The 21145-nt window shown below is 34.0% G+C and overlaps 3 protein-coding genes across 3 annotated transcripts; 2 read left to right on the top strand and 1 right to left on the bottom strand.

Annotated features, from left to right (window-relative positions):
• Positions 1 to 1273: 1273 nt before the first annotated feature.
• On the bottom strand, positions 1274 to 2538 carry LOC111451357 (protein SODIUM POTASSIUM ROOT DEFECTIVE 3-like). Its single transcript, XM_023091741.1, has 3 exons — positions 1989 to 2538; positions 1806 to 1881; positions 1274 to 1553 (listed from the first exon to the last, which is right to left on the bottom strand). The coding sequence occupies exons 1-3, from the start codon at positions 2430 to 2432 to the stop codon at positions 1360 to 1362; spliced, it is 714 nt and encodes a 237-aa protein (XP_022947509.1). The 5' UTR covers positions 2433 to 2538; the 3' UTR covers positions 1274 to 1359.
• Positions 2539 to 8192: 5654 nt separating this feature from the next.
• LOC111451022 (exocyst complex component EXO70H1-like) lies at positions 8193 to 10586 on the top strand. Its single transcript, XM_023091250.1, has one exon. The coding sequence runs from the start codon at positions 8617 to 8619 to the stop codon at positions 10507 to 10509; it is 1893 nt and encodes a 630-aa protein (XP_022947018.1). The 5' UTR covers positions 8193 to 8616; the 3' UTR covers positions 10510 to 10586.
• Positions 10587 to 17957: 7371 nt separating this feature from the next.
• Positions 17958 to 19529, top strand: LOC111451001 (3-ketoacyl-CoA synthase 12-like). The gene has a single exon (XM_023091217.1). It carries the CDS (start codon positions 18071 to 18073, stop codon positions 19463 to 19465), a length of 1395 nt encoding a protein of 464 aa, XP_022946985.1. The 5' UTR covers positions 17958 to 18070; the 3' UTR covers positions 19466 to 19529.
• The last annotated feature ends 1616 nt before the right edge of the window (positions 19530 to 21145 follow it).

Below are 21145 nucleotides of genomic sequence, written 5' to 3'. Positions count from 1 at the left end.
TAGTACTGAAAACTCAAAAGGGAAGAAGATGACCCACCATTGTGAAAGTTGAAACCGACTTGGGAGCAATAGCTACACCTTGTTGTCCTTGTCTGGTTCACCATGGCTGTGGGTCATCTTCACCAGGGGTGGGAGTGTGTACCCAAGTTGGGTGTTTTTTGTCCAAAAATGGCTGTTTAGAAACAGTGATATTCAGAATGTTGTTAGTTAAAAGGGTGAAATGATCCATCCAGCAGCAGCAGACAAGAAGAACAGAAGCAAAAGAAAAGAGAAGTATCTGGTTTGAGTGCCCACCCACGAACGATTGCTTCCGCATGCCTTTCATTTCTCACTATTTGGAAGCTTTTGATCATCTTTTCTCTTCCACGTCTCCTACTCCATGTTCTTTCCCACTACAATCTCTTCTCAAACATAATCATCACCAACTATCTTCCATCCACCATGATTCTATGAGACCCGATTTAAAAATTGGATTTCGAACTTTTATCAAATTGTTGTTAACTGTATCTTAATGTTATTAGGAGTAGCCGATGAGCTACCTTCAGATCTTATATCATTCGGTACACACGAGATGACCTCCTTTCTCCTTGATCCACACAAATAAAATGGAGGATTGGTGCCAACAGTTCATCACGAAAGAAAAGACTCGCTGAGCCGAGATCACTAACTAGTATTAATAGAATAGAAAAGAAATAATTTTTTTTGGATACTTTTTCCGGTTCCGTTGCTATTAGTGGGGTCTATGCAATCAATGGGATCATATAGATTTCCCTTCAACACAACAAAGGTCATCGAAAGGATCTCGGAGAGCCACCAAAACATAAAAGCCAGAGTCTTTCAAAAAATGGATTCCTATTCGAAGAGGGCGTAAACCACACGGATAAGCTCACACTAATCCATCAATTTTGGATCCAATTCGAAATTTTTCTTGGAAGGAATCAGGAAGAAAAAAAAAAGGTTCTCTATTGATTCAAACATTGTACCCACGATATAGGGATAGAGAAAGAGAAAAAAATGAGGATTTCACCTAGTACTTTTGATCGAAAAATCGATCTGATCTATTTCGTACCTTTCTCAATGAAAAATGGGTCAGATTCTACTGATCGAATAGAGTAAAAAACAAAAAAGGAAAATAAGTAAATAAAAATGACGCAGAAAGGCCCAGATTCCAAATGAATGAAAACATAACCAACTTGTATTGATCAAGTATTAACGTAACAAACATTTAATTTTAAGAATGGTTCTTTTATTCTCAAATCTAAACAGGGACATACAAGAGGACAGAAACAACTGCATCACAGAAAAAACAATAAAATTTACATAAAAACGAACCCCAGAAGGGATTTTTGCTTTGATTAATTAGAATGTTCTTGTTGTTGATGATGATGATAAACATTGTGGCGTTGAAGAAGAAGACGAAGAAGAAAAACTCGGCGATGGCCAGAGCTCAGCATGCTTAACTTTGGACACACTGGCCAGCACATCCACAGGTATCACATCTCCAATTATGGTCACTTTCTTTGTCGTGAAATCCACACTAAATGATATCACTCCTGCATCATTATCAACCCTACTAATTCAAATCCAAAATTTAACCAACAGAAATACGACTCTCCGCAATAGTATGATATTGTCCACTTTGAGCATAAGCTCTCGTGGCTTTACTTTGGGCTTCCCCAAAAGACCTCATATCAATGGAGATAGTATTATTTGATTATAAACTCATGATCATTCTCTAAATTAGTCGATGACTTTCATCCAACACTTTCGAGTTTGAAATCCACATAAAATCCTTGCAAAATTACCTTCCATCTTGGAGATATGCCTTTTCACCTTCTTTTCGCAGCCTTTGCAGTTCAGTGACACCTTCAAAACCACCACCTTTCCAACATGAACAACACAAAAATAAGCCCAACAACAAAGGGTTTACAAACATTGTTCATAAAGATATGAAGAGAGATCAAAAGAACAAAAAAAATTGTTCATACACGAGAGTGAGCTGAAGAAGAAGTTTTCAGAACAGGGGATTCAAGAACAGAGGAAGGAGATTCGTGTACACTTAACGAACGACTCAACGAAGAAGCCTTCTTAGAACCATGGCTCATCATTGCCGGAGCCTGAGAAAAATCCTCGACGGCGGTTGCCGGAAGCCAGTTAATGAACGGCGAATCGCCCAACAGATAACGAGAAGAAGAACCAGAAACAGAGCTGTTCTTCAAATCATCCATATCCGCACAGCTTTTTCTTCGTAAATCGATATGATCCTTTCGATTCACAGAGGAAACACTCGTACTCTTTCTGGGCTTTTCAAAATGAAGCTGCCCTTTTCTCCCATCGCCGGAATTGACATCTCCGGCGACCCGACGGCAGCCAAAGCTTGAACGAACCGCCGTGGAAGCTCTGGATTTGCAAAAAAGGTCAAATCTTTTCATCTTGGGGATTGAAAGAATGAACACAGTCTCAGAAATTTAGAGTAATTAAATGTGTTGATATGAAAATGAGAGCTAAAAAATTGCTTTTAAGCAAAGAGAGAAAAGGAGAAGGGACCCATGAGAAATATATATATATATATGTATGTATGTATGTATATACATACATACATATATTTTAATATCATTATATTGTTTGGGAGGTAGGTTTGGAGATAATTAAATTTTATTTTATTTTTGATGTGACATGATTACTACCACTCCTAGGAACATGAAGAACATGGAGATATGTTTTATTATATGGTATTATTTTTGGAACATAATGCATTTTTGTTATTAAATAATGACATTTTTCTTGTGGGTATTGTTTTTCTAATCCCAAGTGTGGAATTTAAAATTTTATAATTTGGAAGGAAAAAAAAACTAATAGTCAATCTTAACTGTCATTAGGTCAAAATTTAGTCAATATTTTGACTTGTTTTACCTACTTTATTCTCTCTTGAATAATTGTGTCTGGTTCCTAACTTTTTTTTATTATTTAATTTTGTTTGTTGTTGTTTTTTTTTTTTTTTTAATTTCTTATATTCAATTTTGTTATTCATGACCATAAAATTGGACAGTGGCACAAACTTAAACTACGAAAAAAGTCAAAAGGTAAATAAGTTAGAAAAATATCAAATATGGAACGAAACTAGACCAATGAAAATAATCGAAGGACCAAATATCCAACACATGAAAACATGGACTACAAATATGAACGTGAAGGTTAAGATTTAATATTATTAGTTACAATTGGACATTGATAAAGGAGAATAGAGAAATTCAGGTTGAAGTTTGAATTCACATGATCGACCTCGTAAGGAGCATGCACCCTACACTCCCCAAGTTTGTGTCATCATGATTCATCTCGGTCTAGTTGCTTTCCTCAAGTTTGAGAGGGTAAATTCTTCATCATTCTTACATCTCTTACCGGCCTAAATTCTATGTGGTAATTTAAGAACTAAAATCTACGTAAAAGCATCATACCAATGTGCACGATTTTTCTTCTTTAAAACAAGATTAATATTAGTGTTAGTAAGAAGTTAATTATGGACAAAGAAAGTGGGAAGTTTTTGGTGTAATTCATTTATTCCAAAATATAATAATAATTAAATTTAGTAAAAACGATTATTATTACTACTTAATTTGTACATCACTAGGGAAATGACCACATAGCAACCGAGATGTCCTGGGTTCGACTCGCTTATGGTGGACTTTTTGCGTTTATTTTTCTCACCTTTTTCTTAATAAATATCTTGACAGGCCCATTTTCGAAGCCCAGCCTATTAACCTCTTTAAAAGCCCGAATTAATCCATCGTTAAATAAAGGCTTCTTGCACTCTACTACAGTTACACTATGTTCAAATTGATTAAAATATAAATATTTAAAAATGGTTCTAAAGTTAATAAACGAAACCTATACTTAAAAACAAAATTACAAAAATACCCATTAACTACGAGCGTTATTACAATTACGCTTCTAAAATTTGAATTTGATCAATTAATTCGTTGTACTTTGTCATTAATACAAGGGAATAATTAAAAAAAAAACTTAATAAAATGTAAATTAAATTAAAACCTCATAATTTAGAGCGAATTTGTGCAATTTTTCGAATTATTTAACTCCAAATAATTTATCTAAAAAAAAATATTGATATGGAAAGTCAACGAGGCTACTCTTTCGGGCGGCCATCTGGGCCCATCGTTTCATCACATTAATCCCTCATTGCTGACGTGTGACAAAGTTTATCTATTTATTTATTTATTGGTTCGTTTTGAAAAGGTCTACGTGGTGGTGGCCACGTTTATTAATATGTAAAATTAGGTATTTTCTTTTCTTTTTTTTTTCTTTTTCTAAAATATAATTATGTCCAATATTAACAATTGCACTCATTTCAAAAAAGAATTAAAAAAAAAAAATTCAAAATAACACTTTGATTCCCACACTTAAAAAAATCTATAATTAATTAAAATTATTCCTATAATAAATTTATTATTAATTTTAAAAAAATAGATTATATTTGTTTTTTCTTTATAAATTTTGAAAGTCTTTTATCCCATTCAAATTATTATTATTATTATTTAACTCCAAAAATTAATTTAAAAATTTATTAAAAGTATAACCATTAAAATATTATTTTACTTCTTTAAGTATTATTGTTGGTGTGTTTAGTAATTGGATTGATTTTAATTTTTAAAAAACATACCAAAAATAAATACACGCCAAAAACAAACAATACCATAAATCTAATTCCCTTGTCCTTTTTTTTAAAAAAAAAAAAAAGAGAAAAAACGTAAAGCTGTCACTAAGCATGTGTTCATATTAAACGTGGTAATTAATTAAATTAATTAAAGTTTACGCACATATACAGCACATTATTGATTGAAAGTCATTGTAAAAATAAAGTAAAAAGCATTGGCATTTATTCTTTATTCTTGTGCGTGGACCAATTAAAATACTTATAATACATCTGTAAACACATTCCATATTCGGGTCTAAACCTTGTTACGGTTTTGTGACCATAAATTAGAGGCTTCTCCTTATCTATGGAAATTAGGTTTTGGTCGTATACTGACCCATAGATTTAGAAATGTTTATTTTATCTGTCCAAAAAAGAACCCGCATTCTCTATGTTAGATAGAGAATTCGAGAGAGAGGAAAACATTTTTTTCTCCTTAAATAAATGAGGCTATAAATGAAATTATATTCTTCATCTTCCTCCTAGCTGCACCCTAATATATATATATATATATATGACCATGTTAAAAAAAAATTGATTAGTTTTAAGACTATACATAACATTAAAATTAAATACTATGTTAAAAGTAATAAAATTTAAATTTTTTAAAACTATGTTATTAGAATATTGTAGGTATATTTGCATTTTTTAATAAAAATTGTAATAAAAAAATAAAAAATTTAAAAGAATTATTTTTTAAAATGAATAATAAATAGTAAAAAAAATTTAATTGTGAATACCTTCAAAATATATGTAAAGTTTTGCAGTGATGGTTCTGTCTTCGGTCTATTCTATGGACATCTCTAGATCCTGATTCTAATTAGTTCTGACTAATTTTTAGACTAAGTTCAACAAATGTAGGTTTGAAGTATATTTTTGGATTTTTTAGTTCAGACGAGAAAGATTATGAAAATAATTTTTAAATTTTTTCTATATATTTAGAATTAAAAGAATTTTTTTAAAAAAATATATTAAAATTTATATGGTATTATAAAATAATAAGTATATAAAATTTACAAATAATAAATTAATTAAGTTTAATAAATATAGTATCAATATAATCGTATTTCTAAATCTACAAACACAAAATGGTGGACCCCATAAACGTACCACAATTTTGTAACATCCACAGAAACACCTTCAAATAATAATAACAAAAATTAATTTGGACTTTTGTTTATTAGTAATTAATTAATTAATTTTAACTTAGTCAATTTGTGACATCCAGTTTTCAAGTACCCCAATTGATCGCCACGTGGCATGTGTTCAGGGGCCACTCTTATTTGAATTTTTTTTTTTTTTTTTTTTTTTTATAGTTCAAATTATTTATCTTTTTTATTCTCCACTCATCATTAAAATATTAATCTTTGATCCCTTCAACTTTCATCATATTTAGAGGGTAAATGTGACATTTTCAGTTCAGAAATTAACTATTATTCATAATTACAAATTATGCTATTAACGATCAAATTAACTATTAGGTAACAGCTCAAGTCCACCGCTAACAGGTATTGTCCACTTTGACTCATTACGTATCATTGTCAGTCTCACGATTTTAAAGCACGTCTGTTAGAGAGAATTTTCATACTCTTATAAGAATAGTTTCGTTCTCTTTCTCGCTAATATAAAATCTCACAGCTTATCATGTAATATATATATATATATGATAAGTAGACATTAAAAGTTGAATTATATTTTTATATATAATTTGGAATTCAATTATATATAGTTTGGAGGGAATTGATTTTCAATTTCCATGTAAATAAAAGGAATAATATTTGCGTCTCATAAACAATTTTTTAAATTAAAAATTATCCAAAATTTTAAATTTCAAATAAAACGCGCATTTATAGGAATTGGTCAATTTTTGTCGTCTCATATGCACACTGAATACATTTATGATTATAAAATCAGAAAATTAATTAAAATCCATTTCATAATTGACTCTTTTTTTAATTAATAAATTTTTTTTAATTAAAAAAAGACTTTATTAACTTAATTAAGGAAGCAAACGACATGAATAAAAAACAGGGAATGAGTCTCAAACGGTTTGAGTGTGTTTAACTGTAAACAGACAAAGGCCAACATTTAAGTTAAATAATATTTTAGGAGGAGGAGAGGAAAATGTTGAATTTTCAAATTGGATTAAAAATATTAAACTAAATTAAACAATAATAATTTGACTTTATTAAAAAGTTCAACAACAAAGAGCCCAAAAATGGTGACAAAAAAAAAAAAAGGAGGCGTAACATTTTTTTTTTAAATTTTTTATTCATTTTATGACTGGACTTTCCAATTATAGAAGTTGAAAGTAATAATTTAATTATTATCTTTAATATCCAATTCTTTTGCACGTGAGATTTTTTTGTAAAATATTTTAATGTCATTCGAATCATTTAATAATAATAATAATAATAATAATAATTAATATTAATCCATTCAAACTAATAAATTAGGTCTAAGCCCTTCTTTGTGGAATGAGGGTGAGAGCAAAATCATACATTAGGAATTAAATCATTTTTATTTGTCATTTTTTTTTAGATTCAATTATAATATAGTTTAGTTTCCATAATTTTAATATATACAATTAGAATAATAAGAAATTAAACTTTAATTTTATTCTAGCCATAAAAATCTTTATAATAACCTTCCTATTATGATGCAAGTTATAAATTTGAATTTTGCTGTTTAAAAAAAGGTTATTCATTTATTGAATTATACTAAAATTGACTTTTTGATTAGTTGTTTTAGGCTGGGTCTAGATTACTTTCCAATTTCAACCCTTTCTAAAAGAATATTTTCAATAAAAATGCTATTATAATTTTCATTCAATAAGATATCAATTAATGTAACCGCTCGAATTCACCGCTAGCATGTATTATTCGTTTTGGCCCATTATGTATTGTCGTTAGCCTCATGATTTTAAAATACGTCTGTTAGAGAGAAGTTTTCATACTCTTGTAAGGAATGATTCATTCCTAACCGAGGTGAGATTTCACAATCCACCCCTTTGGAGGCTAGCGTCTTCGACGTTTCCACACGGTTGTAAGGAATGCTTTGTTCCCCTCTCCAACCGATGTGGGATCTCACAGTTCACTCCCCCTTAGAGGCCAGCGTTTGTAACAATTCAAACCCACTACTATCAAATATTGTATACTTTGACCCATTACGTATCGTCGTCGGCCTCGCAGTTCTAAAACGTGTCTGATAAGGAGAGTTTTCCATACCTTTATAAAAAATGTTTTAGTTTCCTGTCGAACCGAGGTGGATCTCACCATTAACCAGTAAAAAAAAACTAGAACAAAATAAACATGTCAATTTTATTATTCCAACATAGTTTAATGGTTAAGAAATTGAACTAAAAATTGAGAGACCAGTTGGTGCATCTTAAAAAATACAAAAAATTAAACCACAAGGAAGTTTAAAAATTGGAAAAAGTGGACTTTGAAGGAAGAAAACTTGGGATTAAAGGCGTGTAGTAGAAAAGTCCAAAGAGCAAGGCGGTCGGCCGTCTCTTCCTATTTTGTATTTATTTGGACCAAAAGCAAAAGAAGGAGGCCTACACCTATAATCTGACGTCTCCGCGCACAACCGAAAACAAACAAATAAATGCCTTTGTAGAATCCACTCGCACAAGAACAGAAACTACTGCTCCACTTTCCTCTTTTTACACCACAAACAACAATGGAACCACAAAAAAGAATCCCCCTTACTCGGTTTCTCTTTCTTCCCTATTTTCGTCTATAAGTACCCCTCCAGCTATCCATTTCCCCCATCAAAATCCCCTTCAAGAAACCTCTAATATCGCCCACTTCCAGAAAATTCTACCCGGATTCCTTTGGTTTCGTTTCATTTCTGTATTGGATCAGTTTTGGATTTTCCCTTGTTTGAATTCCTACTTACAATCGATGCCGCAGAAGGGAATGAGGACTGTGTTCTTCAAATCTCCACCTTCTTCTTCTTCTTCTTCTATACCGGGCACGCCGTCGTCGTCTCACTCGTCTCGCCCCACTTTGTCGGATTCTATGGTGGAGGAGACAATCGAAGTTGCAGAGTCGTTTGTGGCGAGGTGGAGACCTGATCTTGTCGCTGCTGGTTCTTTGTTTCAAGGGGATGACCGCGAGGAAGCTCGGCAGTTTATTAAGGCGGTTAAGAATTTACATGCTGCCATGCACTGCCTTGCTTCTCGGCATTCGTCATCGGAGAGGCTTGTGCGTGCACACGATTTGATGAGGGTCGGCATGGAGAGGCTTCAGAAAGAGTTTTACCGGATTTTGTCTGTGAATCGGGAGTATTTGTATCCGGATTCGGTTTCCAGCGTCCAATCGCCGATGACGGTTTCGGCTAGGTCCAGTGTTTCTGATTTTGAAGTGGAATTGGAAGATGAGTTCCGGTTTGCTAACGAATCAATTACTGAGGTCGAGCGAGTTTCGATGTCGGCCATGGCGGATTTGAAAGCAATTGCGGATTGCATGATCTCCACTGGCTATGGCAAAGAATGCGTCAAGATTTATAAAACTGTGAGGAAATCGATTATTGACGAGGGTCTCTACAACCTAGGGATTGAGAAATTGAGTTTGTCGAAAGTTCAGAAGATGGATTGGGAGGTTCTGGAGATCAAAATCAAAATCTGGTTGAGAGGTGTGAAAACCGCTGTGAAATCTTTGTTCGAAGGAGAGAGAATCCTTTGCGATCACGTTTTCTCGGCTTCTGTTCCCATTAGAGAATCGTGCTTCGCTCAAATTTCCAAGGACGGTGCGATGATTCTGTTTGAATTCCCAGAATTAGCTGCAAAATACAAAAAAACTCCCGAGAAAATTTTCATTACCCTAGACCTTTACGAAGCCATAGCCGACCTCTGGCCCGAGATCAATTATATTTTCTCATCCACAGCAACATCAATGGTACAGTCACAAGCCGTCAATTCACTGATCAAACTCGGACAGAATATTGGAACATTAATCGCCGACTTCGAAATGGCTATTCAGAAAGAATCATCGAAAACGCCTGTTCCAAAAGGCGGAGTTCATCCACTCACTCGCTACGTGATGAACTACATTTCGTTCCTCTCCGATTACAGTGGAATACTCAACGACATTGTGGCCGATTCGCCTCTACCAACACAATTATCAATGCCAGAATCATACTACGGAACGCCAAAACAAGATGATAATCCGATTACCTTACATTTCGCGTGGTTGATCCTCGTCCTCCTCTGCAAACTCGACGGCAAAGCAGAGCATTACAACGACGTCGCTCTCTCGTACTTGTTCCTGGCGAACAATCTCCGGTACATCGTCGACAAAGTCCGCAACTCAAATCTCAGATTCCTCCTCGGCGACGAGTGGATTGAGAGGCACGAATCGAAGATCAAACTCTACTCCTCCAAGTACATGCGCATTGGATGGAGCGGAGTCTTCTCATCGCTACCGACGGACGTTGTAGCAGAGATCTCGCCGGAGGATGCAAGAGAATCATTCAGAAATTTCAACAGAGCTTTTGAAGAAACTTACAGAAAACAGACCTCCTGGATCGTCCCCAATCAAAAGCTTCGCGATGAATTAAAAATCTCCTTGGCGAAGGAACTCGGGGCTTTATATGGCGAGTTTTACGCGAGGAATCGGGGTCGTGCGAGGCGAGTTTCCGGGTCGGATCCAGTTGTCAGACTTTCCCCTGATGATTTGGGTAATTACTTATCGGATCTTTTTTACGGATCCGGATCCGAAAGTGTAGGGAGCGCGTCCTCGAACTATTCATCGTCCCATTCCTCGCCGTGTTCTCGAGGGAGATTTGTCCGTTGAGACTGATACATTTATTCATGTACATCAAAATTCTTTCCATTTTTACAATAAATGAGAAATAAAATACTTGTGGTCCATCCTTTTCTAACGATCCTTCTTAATGGGCCTCCCTCGTTCAACAAAGCCCATTCCTACGTTAAACCTTTAACTGGGCCTCTCAATTTCAAGCCCATTAGCTTTTGCTCAAATGTGACACGTCAATAGTCCAAGTAAGCTAGCTTCAATTTGGTCAATAATAATGTCAATAGAAAAAGCTAGCCATAATTAGTTTACCTAAAATAGATTTTGAATAATTCATTAATAATTATCATTTAATTAATCTTTATTATTGACCGGTTATTGTCAATTATTATTGTATAATCTTTAACTACGCCTCTTAACTTATTTTGATCATTATTAATTTGTGCTTTCAGCTTTTTAGATCAAATAATAATAATAATAATAATGTAATTACGTCGAAAGATTTAAAATTATAAAGAGACTAAATAAACCGAATCCGTAATTTGCCTTGTTTTCCCGACCTGACATCGTCGCTCTGAGAACTCACATCGGTTGGGGATGAGATTTTTCGAAGCATCATTTATAAGGATGTGGAAACCTTTCTTACTATATGCGTTTTAAAAACCTTGATGGAAAACTTAGTCAAGAGAGGACAATATCTGCTACCAGTGCACTTGGACTATTACAAATGGTATCAGAGCCAGATATTTGGAGATGTGCCAGCACGGAGGCTGAGCCCCGAAGGAGAGTGGACACAAAACAGTGTGTCAGCAAGAACACTGGGCCCAGAAAGGAGTTGGATTGTGAGATCCACGTCGATTAGGGAAGAGATTTTTTTGAAACATCATTTACAAGGGTGTGGAAACCTATCTTTAGGAGGAGACGCATTTTAAAAACCTTGATGGGAATCTGAAACGGAAAGCTCAAAGAGTACAATATCTAATAGCGATGGACTTGGATTGTTAGAAATGGTATCAGAGCTAGACACCGGATGATGGGCTACCATAGAGGGTGGACACGAGGTGGTGTGCCAACAAGAATGTTGGGCCCTAAAGAGGGTTGGATTGTGAGATCCCACATCGGTTGAGGAAGAGATTTTTGAAGCATTCTTTATAAGGGCATGGAAACCTCTCCCTAGCCAACGCTTTTCAAAAACTTCGAAGGGAAGCTCGAAAGGGAAAGCCCAAAGAGGACAATAGCGATGAGTTTGAGTTATTACAAATAGTATCAGAGCTAGATACCGGACGAGATGCCAGCAAGGAGGTTGAGTCTAGAAGGGGTGGACACGAGGCGGTGTGCCAGTAAGGACGCTGGGTCTAGAAGGAGGTTGGATTGTGAGATCCCACATCGATGAGAGAGATGTGAAAACCTCTTCCTAGAAACCTCGAGCAGAACCTCGAAAGAGAAAGCAAAAAAAAAAAACAATATCTACTAGCGTGGACTTGAACCGTTACAGTAGCGATATGACCGACACGACACGACAATAAAAGCGGCAGAAGAGGGAAGCTGAGAGAGTAAATGCAAGGAGGGAAATGGGTGCAAAGAAGCAGCTGGCTATGGGAAGGGAGATAGAGATGGAAACATGGAGTGGGTGTGGGGGAGAAAGAAAGGGATTGTAAAACTCAAGTGGTTTGTGGTGCATTAAGTCGAAGCCAAGCCCTCTCTTTTGGCACATGCCCTTGCCTTTTGTTCCCCCTCCTTTAATTCCCCCTTCAACTTGGATTTCTATTTTTCCCTACCCAACTTGACTTCCCTTTTGTCCCTTATTATTCCTTTCCTTCGTCACCAAAACCAGGTTGTCGGTGAACCATATCGATATCGATACCCCAAATTTATATCTCAATACCGATAACCCCATAAAAATATCTATTCGTTATTATATGTTCATAACATTTTACTCATTATTATCCAACTCAGATCAACAAATGGACGTGAAATATGAAATATAAATATACGTATTAATTCCATATTTATCTCTTTTAAATTTATTTTTATTGAAAAATAATTTTTACCCATTAAAATTTTAGTTAGTTCATATATATTAAAGTTTTTTAAAAAAATGCTTACAAACTATACCATTAATACTCATATTCCAACATAAATTTATTATTTATATATTTATTTTAAATAATTAATTTTTCCTATAATCATTAATTTAAGTATTAATTAAATAACGGGTTATTGGAAGTTGAAATAAATTCGTTAAATTTAAATAATCAAATAATGTTTTTAATTAAAAAATTTAATTGTAACTATCAAGACTAAATACTTCACCAACTTTTTTTATATTAGTTAATTGGATAAATTTAACTTATTTTATTATTAGTTAATTAATTAATATTTTTTTTATAAATATTAATTAATTGTTTAAATAAATAATTTATTATATTAATATAAATAATTTAAACAGATATAACTATTATGGTTTATATTAATATTAACATTATTATCATAATTATTTTTCATTTTCAAAATTATAAAATGTATACCAAATAAGGTTATAATAATCTATTTTTCATTCTCATCCATTAAATATGAATAAGAATTCGATTATATTTACGAGCGATCTATTATTGACAAGTTTTGTCTATATTATTTATTGGTGTGACTTTATTTATTATTTTTTAAATATATTTTTTATTATATATTTTATTATTAAATAGTTATTACTAAATGAATTTGAAAGTTATTATGTAAAAAATATTACATTACAAAGGTTATGAATTCAAATTTATAATCCTCAAACTCAAACAAAAAGATAAAATAAAATTTTAAAATTACATGTATCGATATGATTTTTAAATGTTTACGTCATTTCAATGTAAAAGAACAAAATACTTTTTAAACGGGTATGTTAGGGACATCCTTATAAGAAATGTTTCGTTCCCCTCTCCAACTAATGTAAAATCTCACAATCCGCTTCGATCTCAACCCAATGTCCTTGTTGACCCACCACCCGGTGTCTGATTCTGATACCATTTGTAATAGCCCAAGTTCACCGCTAATAGATATCGTTCGCTTTGACCCGTTACTTGCAATCAACTTCATGATTATAAAAAGCGTCTGTTAGGAATAGATTTCTACACTCTTATAAAAATATTTTCATTTTCCTGTTAAGAGGATTTGACAGACAATCATCGGTTGGTTAGGGTTTTTTTCCCTTTTTTTTTCCTTTTTTTAATAAAAAATAAGTAAATTGATAAAACCCACATCCCAATTAATGAAATAATTATCCCATATCTATTTTAAACCAATTAAATGGAATTAAATCGTAATATAATTATCAACAAAAAGAGGGAAAATAATAAATTACACAACCAAATTTAGTTAGCAAGTGGCGTGTATAATTCACTTTCTTTCTTTTTTTAATTCTTTTTTCCCCCAAAATTAAGTTGACTCAATAAATCATTAATTGCTTTTAAAAATCCAATCCAATAATTATTTCTCCCACCAAATTCCTACTTTGATTGCTCTTTTTTATATCCCATTATACATTTAGAGTAAGTTTTCTACAAACATATTTAAATAAATGTTTTCTAACCGCCATTTTATCGTGTCGTGTTTTTTTTTTTCTAAATATAATTTCACGCATCATTAAGATTTTGCAATATTTGAAGCGATTAATTTTTTTTTAATTATTTAACAATAATATTTTAAAAATTAAAATAAAATTAGTATACACGTTAAAAAAAATGAGTTTTATAATAACTTTATATTATTATAACTCCCTCGACTTCTTGATTCTGAACGAGTTTAACCAGCTAACTAACATACACGTTGGAGATATTTTTCAACTTTTTTTTTAGATTGTGATATGTTCAAAGCTTAAATAATTAGGGTTTGACTTATGGTTGATTTTCTTGTTGGAAAATTTAAAGTGGATTAGATTGAAGTAATGGTCTATCCTAAATCTTAATAGCACCAGTTGTATCTATTAAAGACCTAAAATTTAATAATTAAAATAAATAACATTATCTTCTTTTTTTTTAATTAAGATATTTTATATGTTTTTTAAAATATGATAAACTTCAATTTTTATTATATATTATTATGTATTCGAGAGGTTTATTTAACTCATGAGATTTGGAGAGAGTGGAGACAGATTTTGTAACAGTTCAAGTTCATTACTAGCAAATATTGTTCGCTTCAACTCGTTACGTGTCTCGCGTCTTTCAGAGTTACACAACGAAACAGGTACTCATTCAGGTACTATTCTTTTTGGGTTTTTCCATTAAGTGTCTACTATGAAGAGGGCCTAGCCTTACTTCGACCAGTGTCTCGCACCGTCTGACGATTGGCTTTGATACATTTGTAACAGTCCAAGACTATTGCTAATGAATCAGTTCGTTTTGACCTGTTACGTATCGCCATTCGCTTCACGATTTTAAAACGTGTATGTTAGGAGAGGTTTATATGCCCTTATAAGGAATCGTTCCCTTCTCCAATCAACGTGAGATCTCACGGACCTCAAATAGAAATTATATACCTCAGAACAAAAATACAGTACTTACAAGTTTGTGATATCCTTTAATGTTGGCACCTGTATTTGGTCAGCTGCTAACTGTAAGTACAATGACATATCACCATTTGGAGGCTAAAAATTTCCAAGACAAAGACTTGTTTGTCACATTCCACCATTAAATATAATTTAAATAAAAAAAAAGCGCTGAAAAAATTCATATTTTTATTCGATCAGTACTGATGGTCAAACTCATGCATGTTATAATACGTGGAGTTAAACGATTCGAACCTCCAACCTCTTAATCAAACGATTTTAGGTTAGTTAATCAATTAAAGTACGTTCGTGATGTATTTGCAAAAAAAAAGACTATTAAGCATAAATATAATTTAACGTTTTAGCTACCGAGTGCATTCACGTTAAGGGATCGATACATTGTTTGAAATGATTTGACGTTTCACAAAAAAAAAAAAATTAAAAAAAATCCTAATTTTGGAGTTGACATGTCTTTTAACTTAATTGTTCGGGTTTGACTTTGAGCTTTCACTGGCCAAGTGACATGGATAGCTCCTCCAACTTTGACAATTCAACCTCTCACGACTTGTTTACCTTGTGATTGGTATATATATTAGTTTAATTACTACGTGGGTCAAAAAAAAAAAAAAAAATTCAAAATTCTAATTTATTTTAATAAAAAAAATATTTTTATTCTATTTAATATTGACAAGTCGCAGTAAATATTAAATATCATAATATATTTTTATTTCCAGTAATAAATTTTTTCCCATTGACCATAGAAACTCACAACTACCCTCCTCTCTTGTAACTTTTTTTTCCCATTTTGACCAACTGGCATAATAAATAATTAAAACCAACTTTAATAAGTTTACTAGTCTTTTTTAAGTCAATGACCAATAAAGATTGTGTCCCCGGACAAATCTCCCCTTTGAACGATCTTTTACTAAGACGAAGACGAGTAGTTTTTCAACCCGTCAAACGATTCAAACCTCTTCGAACCACGTCTCAATCCTCCTCTTAATCCCCTCAAATCGAGCGAGATTCATGCAAACTATGACAATCCTTGATATCGTATTAGCACTAATATTATTGATTTGTAGCCCTAGCTCGTATTCGTACAATAATTACCGTCCCTTTTTTCTTTTTTCCTTTTTTGTCATTTATTAATATGATTATTATTATTATGATGATACAGTGGACATGCTTCTCTAAATTTGGTTTAAATCTACATATTGTATTTAATGTATAGTTGCAAGAAGACCACGCTATGCCTAAAATGAGTGACGAACCATATAATAAAAGGGATATTTTTTTTTTTAATTTTAGAATGATAATTTAATATAGCTTCTCTAATTGGGGCATATGAGTGTTGGCCCATGCCCGTTGCCCGACCCTCTACAAAATAAAGCACAGCGGCTGGCTTGTCTTCTTAATTGCTGCTAACCAAATTGGGTAAGCTGCTTAACTGTGAAGCTGAAAATTTTAGTCTAATAAATATCCTTTAGTTGAATTTCAACCACCTGGCTTCGTTGACTCCGTTCTTATTAAGATTTAGGAGGGTCGTGTTTGGATGGGAAAATGCTTGATTTTCTTGTTCCATGACAAACATTAACGTATGTCAACTGGTTAGGACACATGCCTTAAGTTCGGGTATCCTCTACTTTCATGAATAAAAAATATTTTTAGTCGTTGTAAGTTGAGCTAGTGGACATTGAGTGTCGCTATCTAGGATGTAATATCTTAGGAGCTTTCTTAGAAACTAAATTTGGTAAAGTCAAGCAGTTTTTGATCTGATGAGATAAGTCGTGTAATAGTCTAACCTCACCACTAATAGATATTGTCTGTTTTTGCCTGTTACGTATCGCCATCAGCCTCACCCATTGTTAATAAATATTGTTCGTTTTTTTCTGTTACGTATCGATGTCAGTCTCGCGGTTTTAAAATGTGTCTGCTATGGAGAGTGTGTAGCCCTACTCCAATCAGTGCCTCGTACTGTTCGGTAACTTGCTCTGATACCATTTATAACAGCCTAAGTCCGCCGCTAATAGAAATTGTCCATTTTGATCCGTTACGTATAGTCGTTAGCCTCATGGTTTTAAAATGTATCTACTATGGAGAGGGTCTAGCCGTATTCTGACTGGTGTCTCGCACCATCCGGTGACTACTCTGACACCATTTATAACAGCTCAAGCCCACTACTAACAAATATTGTCTGCTTTGACCTATTATGTATAGCCGTTAGCCTCACAGTTTTAAAACGCGTCTACTATGGAAAGTATCTAGGCCTACTCCGAACAATGCCTCGCACCATTCGGTGACTACTCCAACACCATTTATAATAGCCCAAGCCCACCAGTAACCAATATTGTCCGCTTTGGCCTGTTACATACAGTCGTTAGCCTCACAATTTTAAAACGCGTCTACTATGGAGAATGTCTAACCCTAATCCAACCAGTGTCTCACACCATCCAGTGATTGACTTTAGCACCATTTATAACAGCTAAATCCCATCACTAATAGATATTGTCCACTTTAGCTCATTATGTATAGTCATCAGCCTCACAATCTTAAAACGCATCTACTATAGAGAGAATCTAACCCTACTGAAACCAGTTTCTCATACTATTCAGTGACTAACTCCAACACCATTTATAACACCCTAAGCCCTGCAAACAAATATTGTCCACTTTGACCCATTACATATCACTATCAACCTCACAATTTTAAAACACGTCCATTAGGAAAGAGCTTTCCACACCCTTTCAAAGAAAAATCTGCTCTCCTCTCCAACTGATACGAGATTTCAGAAGTTGCACTCATAGATACCATTCTTTTTTTAACTAAAAAATGACTAAATGAGAAAAAAAAAATCAAACATTTTAGACACAAAAACAAAATATTTTTGTACTTAAATTTGTTCTATATAAATAATGGGGTTTGGAAGCTGGAAAAGTACTCCAATCCAAACCAAACCAAACCAAACCAAACCCAATAATTTGTGTTCTTCGTTTCATTCTCTCTCTTCTTCTGTTCTTCCTCTCTCACATAGCCATCGTATGAACAGAGCCCATAATCGCTTTATCAATGGAGCTTCTGAGTTTCTTCTATCTCTACTCATTTCTGTATTTCCTCTTCACAATTTGGAAGCACTTCCATGAAAAACGACACCAAGAATGCTACATATTGAGCTACCAATGTTACAAGCCGACAGACGACAGGAAATTAAACACAGAATTCAGCGGAAATGTCATTAAAAGAACCAAAAATCTCGGTCTTAACGAGTACAAATTCCTCCTTAAAGCCGTCGTCAGCTCCGGCATCGGCGAACAAACCTACGGCCCAAGAATCATGTTCGCCGCCCGTGAAGATTCCCCGACTCTCGATGATGGGATCTCCGAAATGGACGAATTCTTCCACGACACCATCCAGAAACTATTCGACAAATCCGGATTCTCCCCTTCCGACATCGATGTTCTTGTCGTCAACGTCTCCATGTTGTCGTCAATTCCCTCTCTCTCCGCTAGAATCATCAACCATTACAAACTCCGGCACGACGTTAAGGTATTCAACCTCACCGGAATGGGCTGCAGCGCTAGTTTAATCTCCGTCGACATCGTTTCCAGAGTGTTTAAATCTCACAAAAACATCAACGCCCTCGTTGTAACATCGGAATCGTTAAGTCCCAATTGGTATTCCGGCAACGACAAATCCATGATTCTCTCAAATTGCTTATTCCGATCCGGCGGCTGTGCGATTCTCTTAACGAACAAAACGGCGTTGAAAAACAGAGCAATGTTCAAACTCAAGTGTCTGATTCGAACCCACCACGGCGCTAGAGATGAATCATACGGTTGTTGTATCCAAACAGAGGACGACAAAGGAAACACCGGTTTTCATTTAGGGAAAAACCTCCCCAAGGCGGCGACGAGGGCTTTCGTCGACAACCTCCGTGAAATCGCCCCGAAAATCTTACCCATTAGAGAGCTTCTCCAATTTTTAGTCATGAGTTTCATGAAAAAACTAAAGGGTAACCGGAAACAGAGCGGCGGCGGCGGCGGCGGAAAAACCAGCGCGGTGGATTTCAAAACAGGGGTGGATCATTTCTGTATCCATACGGGTGGGAAGGCGGTGATCGACGGAATTGGTGTGAGTTTGGGGCTGGAGAAGTACGATTTGGAGCCGGCGAGGATGACATTGCACCGATTTGGGAACACATCGGCGAGTAGTTTGTGGTATGTTCTGGCGTATATGGAAGCTAAGAAGAGGTTGAAGAAAGGGGAGAGGGTGTTGATGATAAGCTTTGGGGCTGGATTTAAATGCAATAGCTGTTTGTGGGAGGTTGCGAGAGATTTGGACGGCGGCAATGTTTGGGATGATTGTATTGATGAGTACCCACCGGAATCTTTGGCCAACCCATTTCTTGAAAAATATGGATGGATTCAACATGAGGATATAGCTACGTTCAAACTCCCTGAATAAGGTTTTTTTTTTTTTTTTTTTTTTAATAATTTGGTAACTTTGTTTCCCTTGATTGTGTTCAAAATTTGTAATTTGTGTTTAATTGTTATATTTTTAATTTTGTTTTGTTTGATTGTTAAATTGAAAATGGAGATATTAACTATGAAATTAATTTAAGTTTGTGTTTAATGGTTGTTATCAACGGGTTCTGGATTTTATCTGTTCAAAGGGGAATGAATCATCGCGTTTTAAAATCTTAAAGGGAAGCTCGAAAGAACATGTCATATTAAGTCAAATGCTGTTGAAGTTCTTGATCAGCCAACAAATGTGACTTCAAGTGTAGATCAAGATGATGTCTGTATGGATGCTTATGCCTTCTCACAGGGCATAACTAACATAAGGCTATTACTTTCACATCTCTCTCCATCTTTAGATATCTAGAGAGAGAGATAGAGATTCGCTGCGTGATCAACCTGACTGGGTCTTACATGTGCTCTATAGGCCGCACTCCATCTTTCTTCCCAATGAGCCCATTTTTCTTTTGATTTGGAAGACGAGAAAGTCATAGAAGACAATATCTACTAACGGTGAACTTGGACCGTTACAAATCCACAACCTAACTCAACTCAATTCATTATTTTCAAATTAGGTTTAGTTGAGTTCTCTCTCGAGTTTTCCTTTTCTTAAAAATATATTTTTTAAAATTATTATATTAATAACTAAAATCTCATAAAACTAATACTAACAATATCAAATATTCTTTCATTTTCATAATAATTTGAACCTTTGAATTCAGTTGGATTGTAAGTTATAGCTTTTACTTGATCGAATTGGTTGAGTTTACCCAATAAAAAAAGTTCAAGAGAACTGAATCAATTTTTTTTTATTATCTTAAAATTCAACTGAATATAAATTGAAAAAAAAAAATCAAACACAGCCTATCTCAACTTTTATAGTTTAAGTTGAATAGTCTCAAATCATCCGACCCGACTTTAAGAACAATACTACTTTCATATGTTTTGATGTATAAATCTTACTTTTGTTCACGTGTTGTCGTATCTTGGGTTGTAATCACATGAAAGTGGTTAGAAAATATTTTCAAAATAAATAACAATAAAGATAATTAATTAAAAGGAACTTTTTTTTTATAGTGAGAGACCATTCTAGAGTCTAGATACAGTTTAAAAAGAAAAAAAAAAGTGACCCATTGGTCACATAGTATTTAAACAGCCGAACAAAGGATGAAACGTGGCAAGAAAGTATTGGGCGAAATTTAGAAATAAGATAGTAGTATGGTCACAGCCGGTGTCGCTAAATTCAATAATGTACGTGTTCATATTCTATTAGACCATTCACATTCTATCTCAATAGCATCTACGGTAACCCCCAAATAAATTCCAACGGACCACAACATAAAAATGGTAAAGTTATAATATAATATTCTTTTGATTTACATTATAAACTTCAATTGATACGGTCTACTTTAGCTAGTTACTTATAGGCGTCAGTCATCAATTTTAAAATGCGTATGTTAGGGAGAGGTTTCTGTACCCTTGTAAGGAATGTTTCTTTCCACTTAGTATTAGAGTCAGACACGGAATGATATACTAATGAGGACGTTGGCCCTCAAGGAGGTTGATTGAGAGATCTTACATGTAATGATACACATTTCAAGGAGGAAAAAAAGGGGGGGGGGGGGGG

This window comes from Cucurbita moschata, unplaced genomic scaffold, assembly GCF_002738365.1.
Source record: "Cucurbita moschata cultivar Rifu unplaced genomic scaffold, Cmos_1.0 Cmo_Scf00013, whole genome shotgun sequence".
NCBI classification, from domain to species: Eukaryota; Viridiplantae; Streptophyta; class Magnoliopsida; order Cucurbitales; family Cucurbitaceae; genus Cucurbita; species Cucurbita moschata.
The sequence above is the reverse complement of the archived record's forward strand: the minus strand, read 5'-3'. Positions and strand labels throughout refer to the sequence as shown.

Bases quoted from the DNA above. Each gene is read 5' to 3' on its own strand.
- LOC111451357 (XM_023091741.1), bottom strand. From the start codon at position 2,432: ATGAAAAGATTTGACCTTTTTTGCAAATCCAGAGCTTCCACGGCGGTT. The intron at 1,882-1,988 runs GTATGAACAATT...CATGTTGGAAAG, and splicing joins CTTCTTCAGCTCACTCTCGT to GTGGTGGTTTTGAAGGTGTC. The intron at 1,554-1,805 runs GTAATTTTGCAA...ATAATGATGCAG, and splicing joins GCATATCTCCAAGATGGAAG to GAGTGATATCATTTAGTGTG.
- LOC111451001 (XM_023091217.1), top strand. From the start codon at position 18,071: ATGGAGCTTCTGAGTTTCTTCTATCTCTACTCATTTCTGTATTTCCTC.
- LOC111451022 (XM_023091250.1), top strand. From the start codon at position 8,617: ATGCCGCAGAAGGGAATGAGGACTGTGTTCTTCAAATCTCCACCTTCT.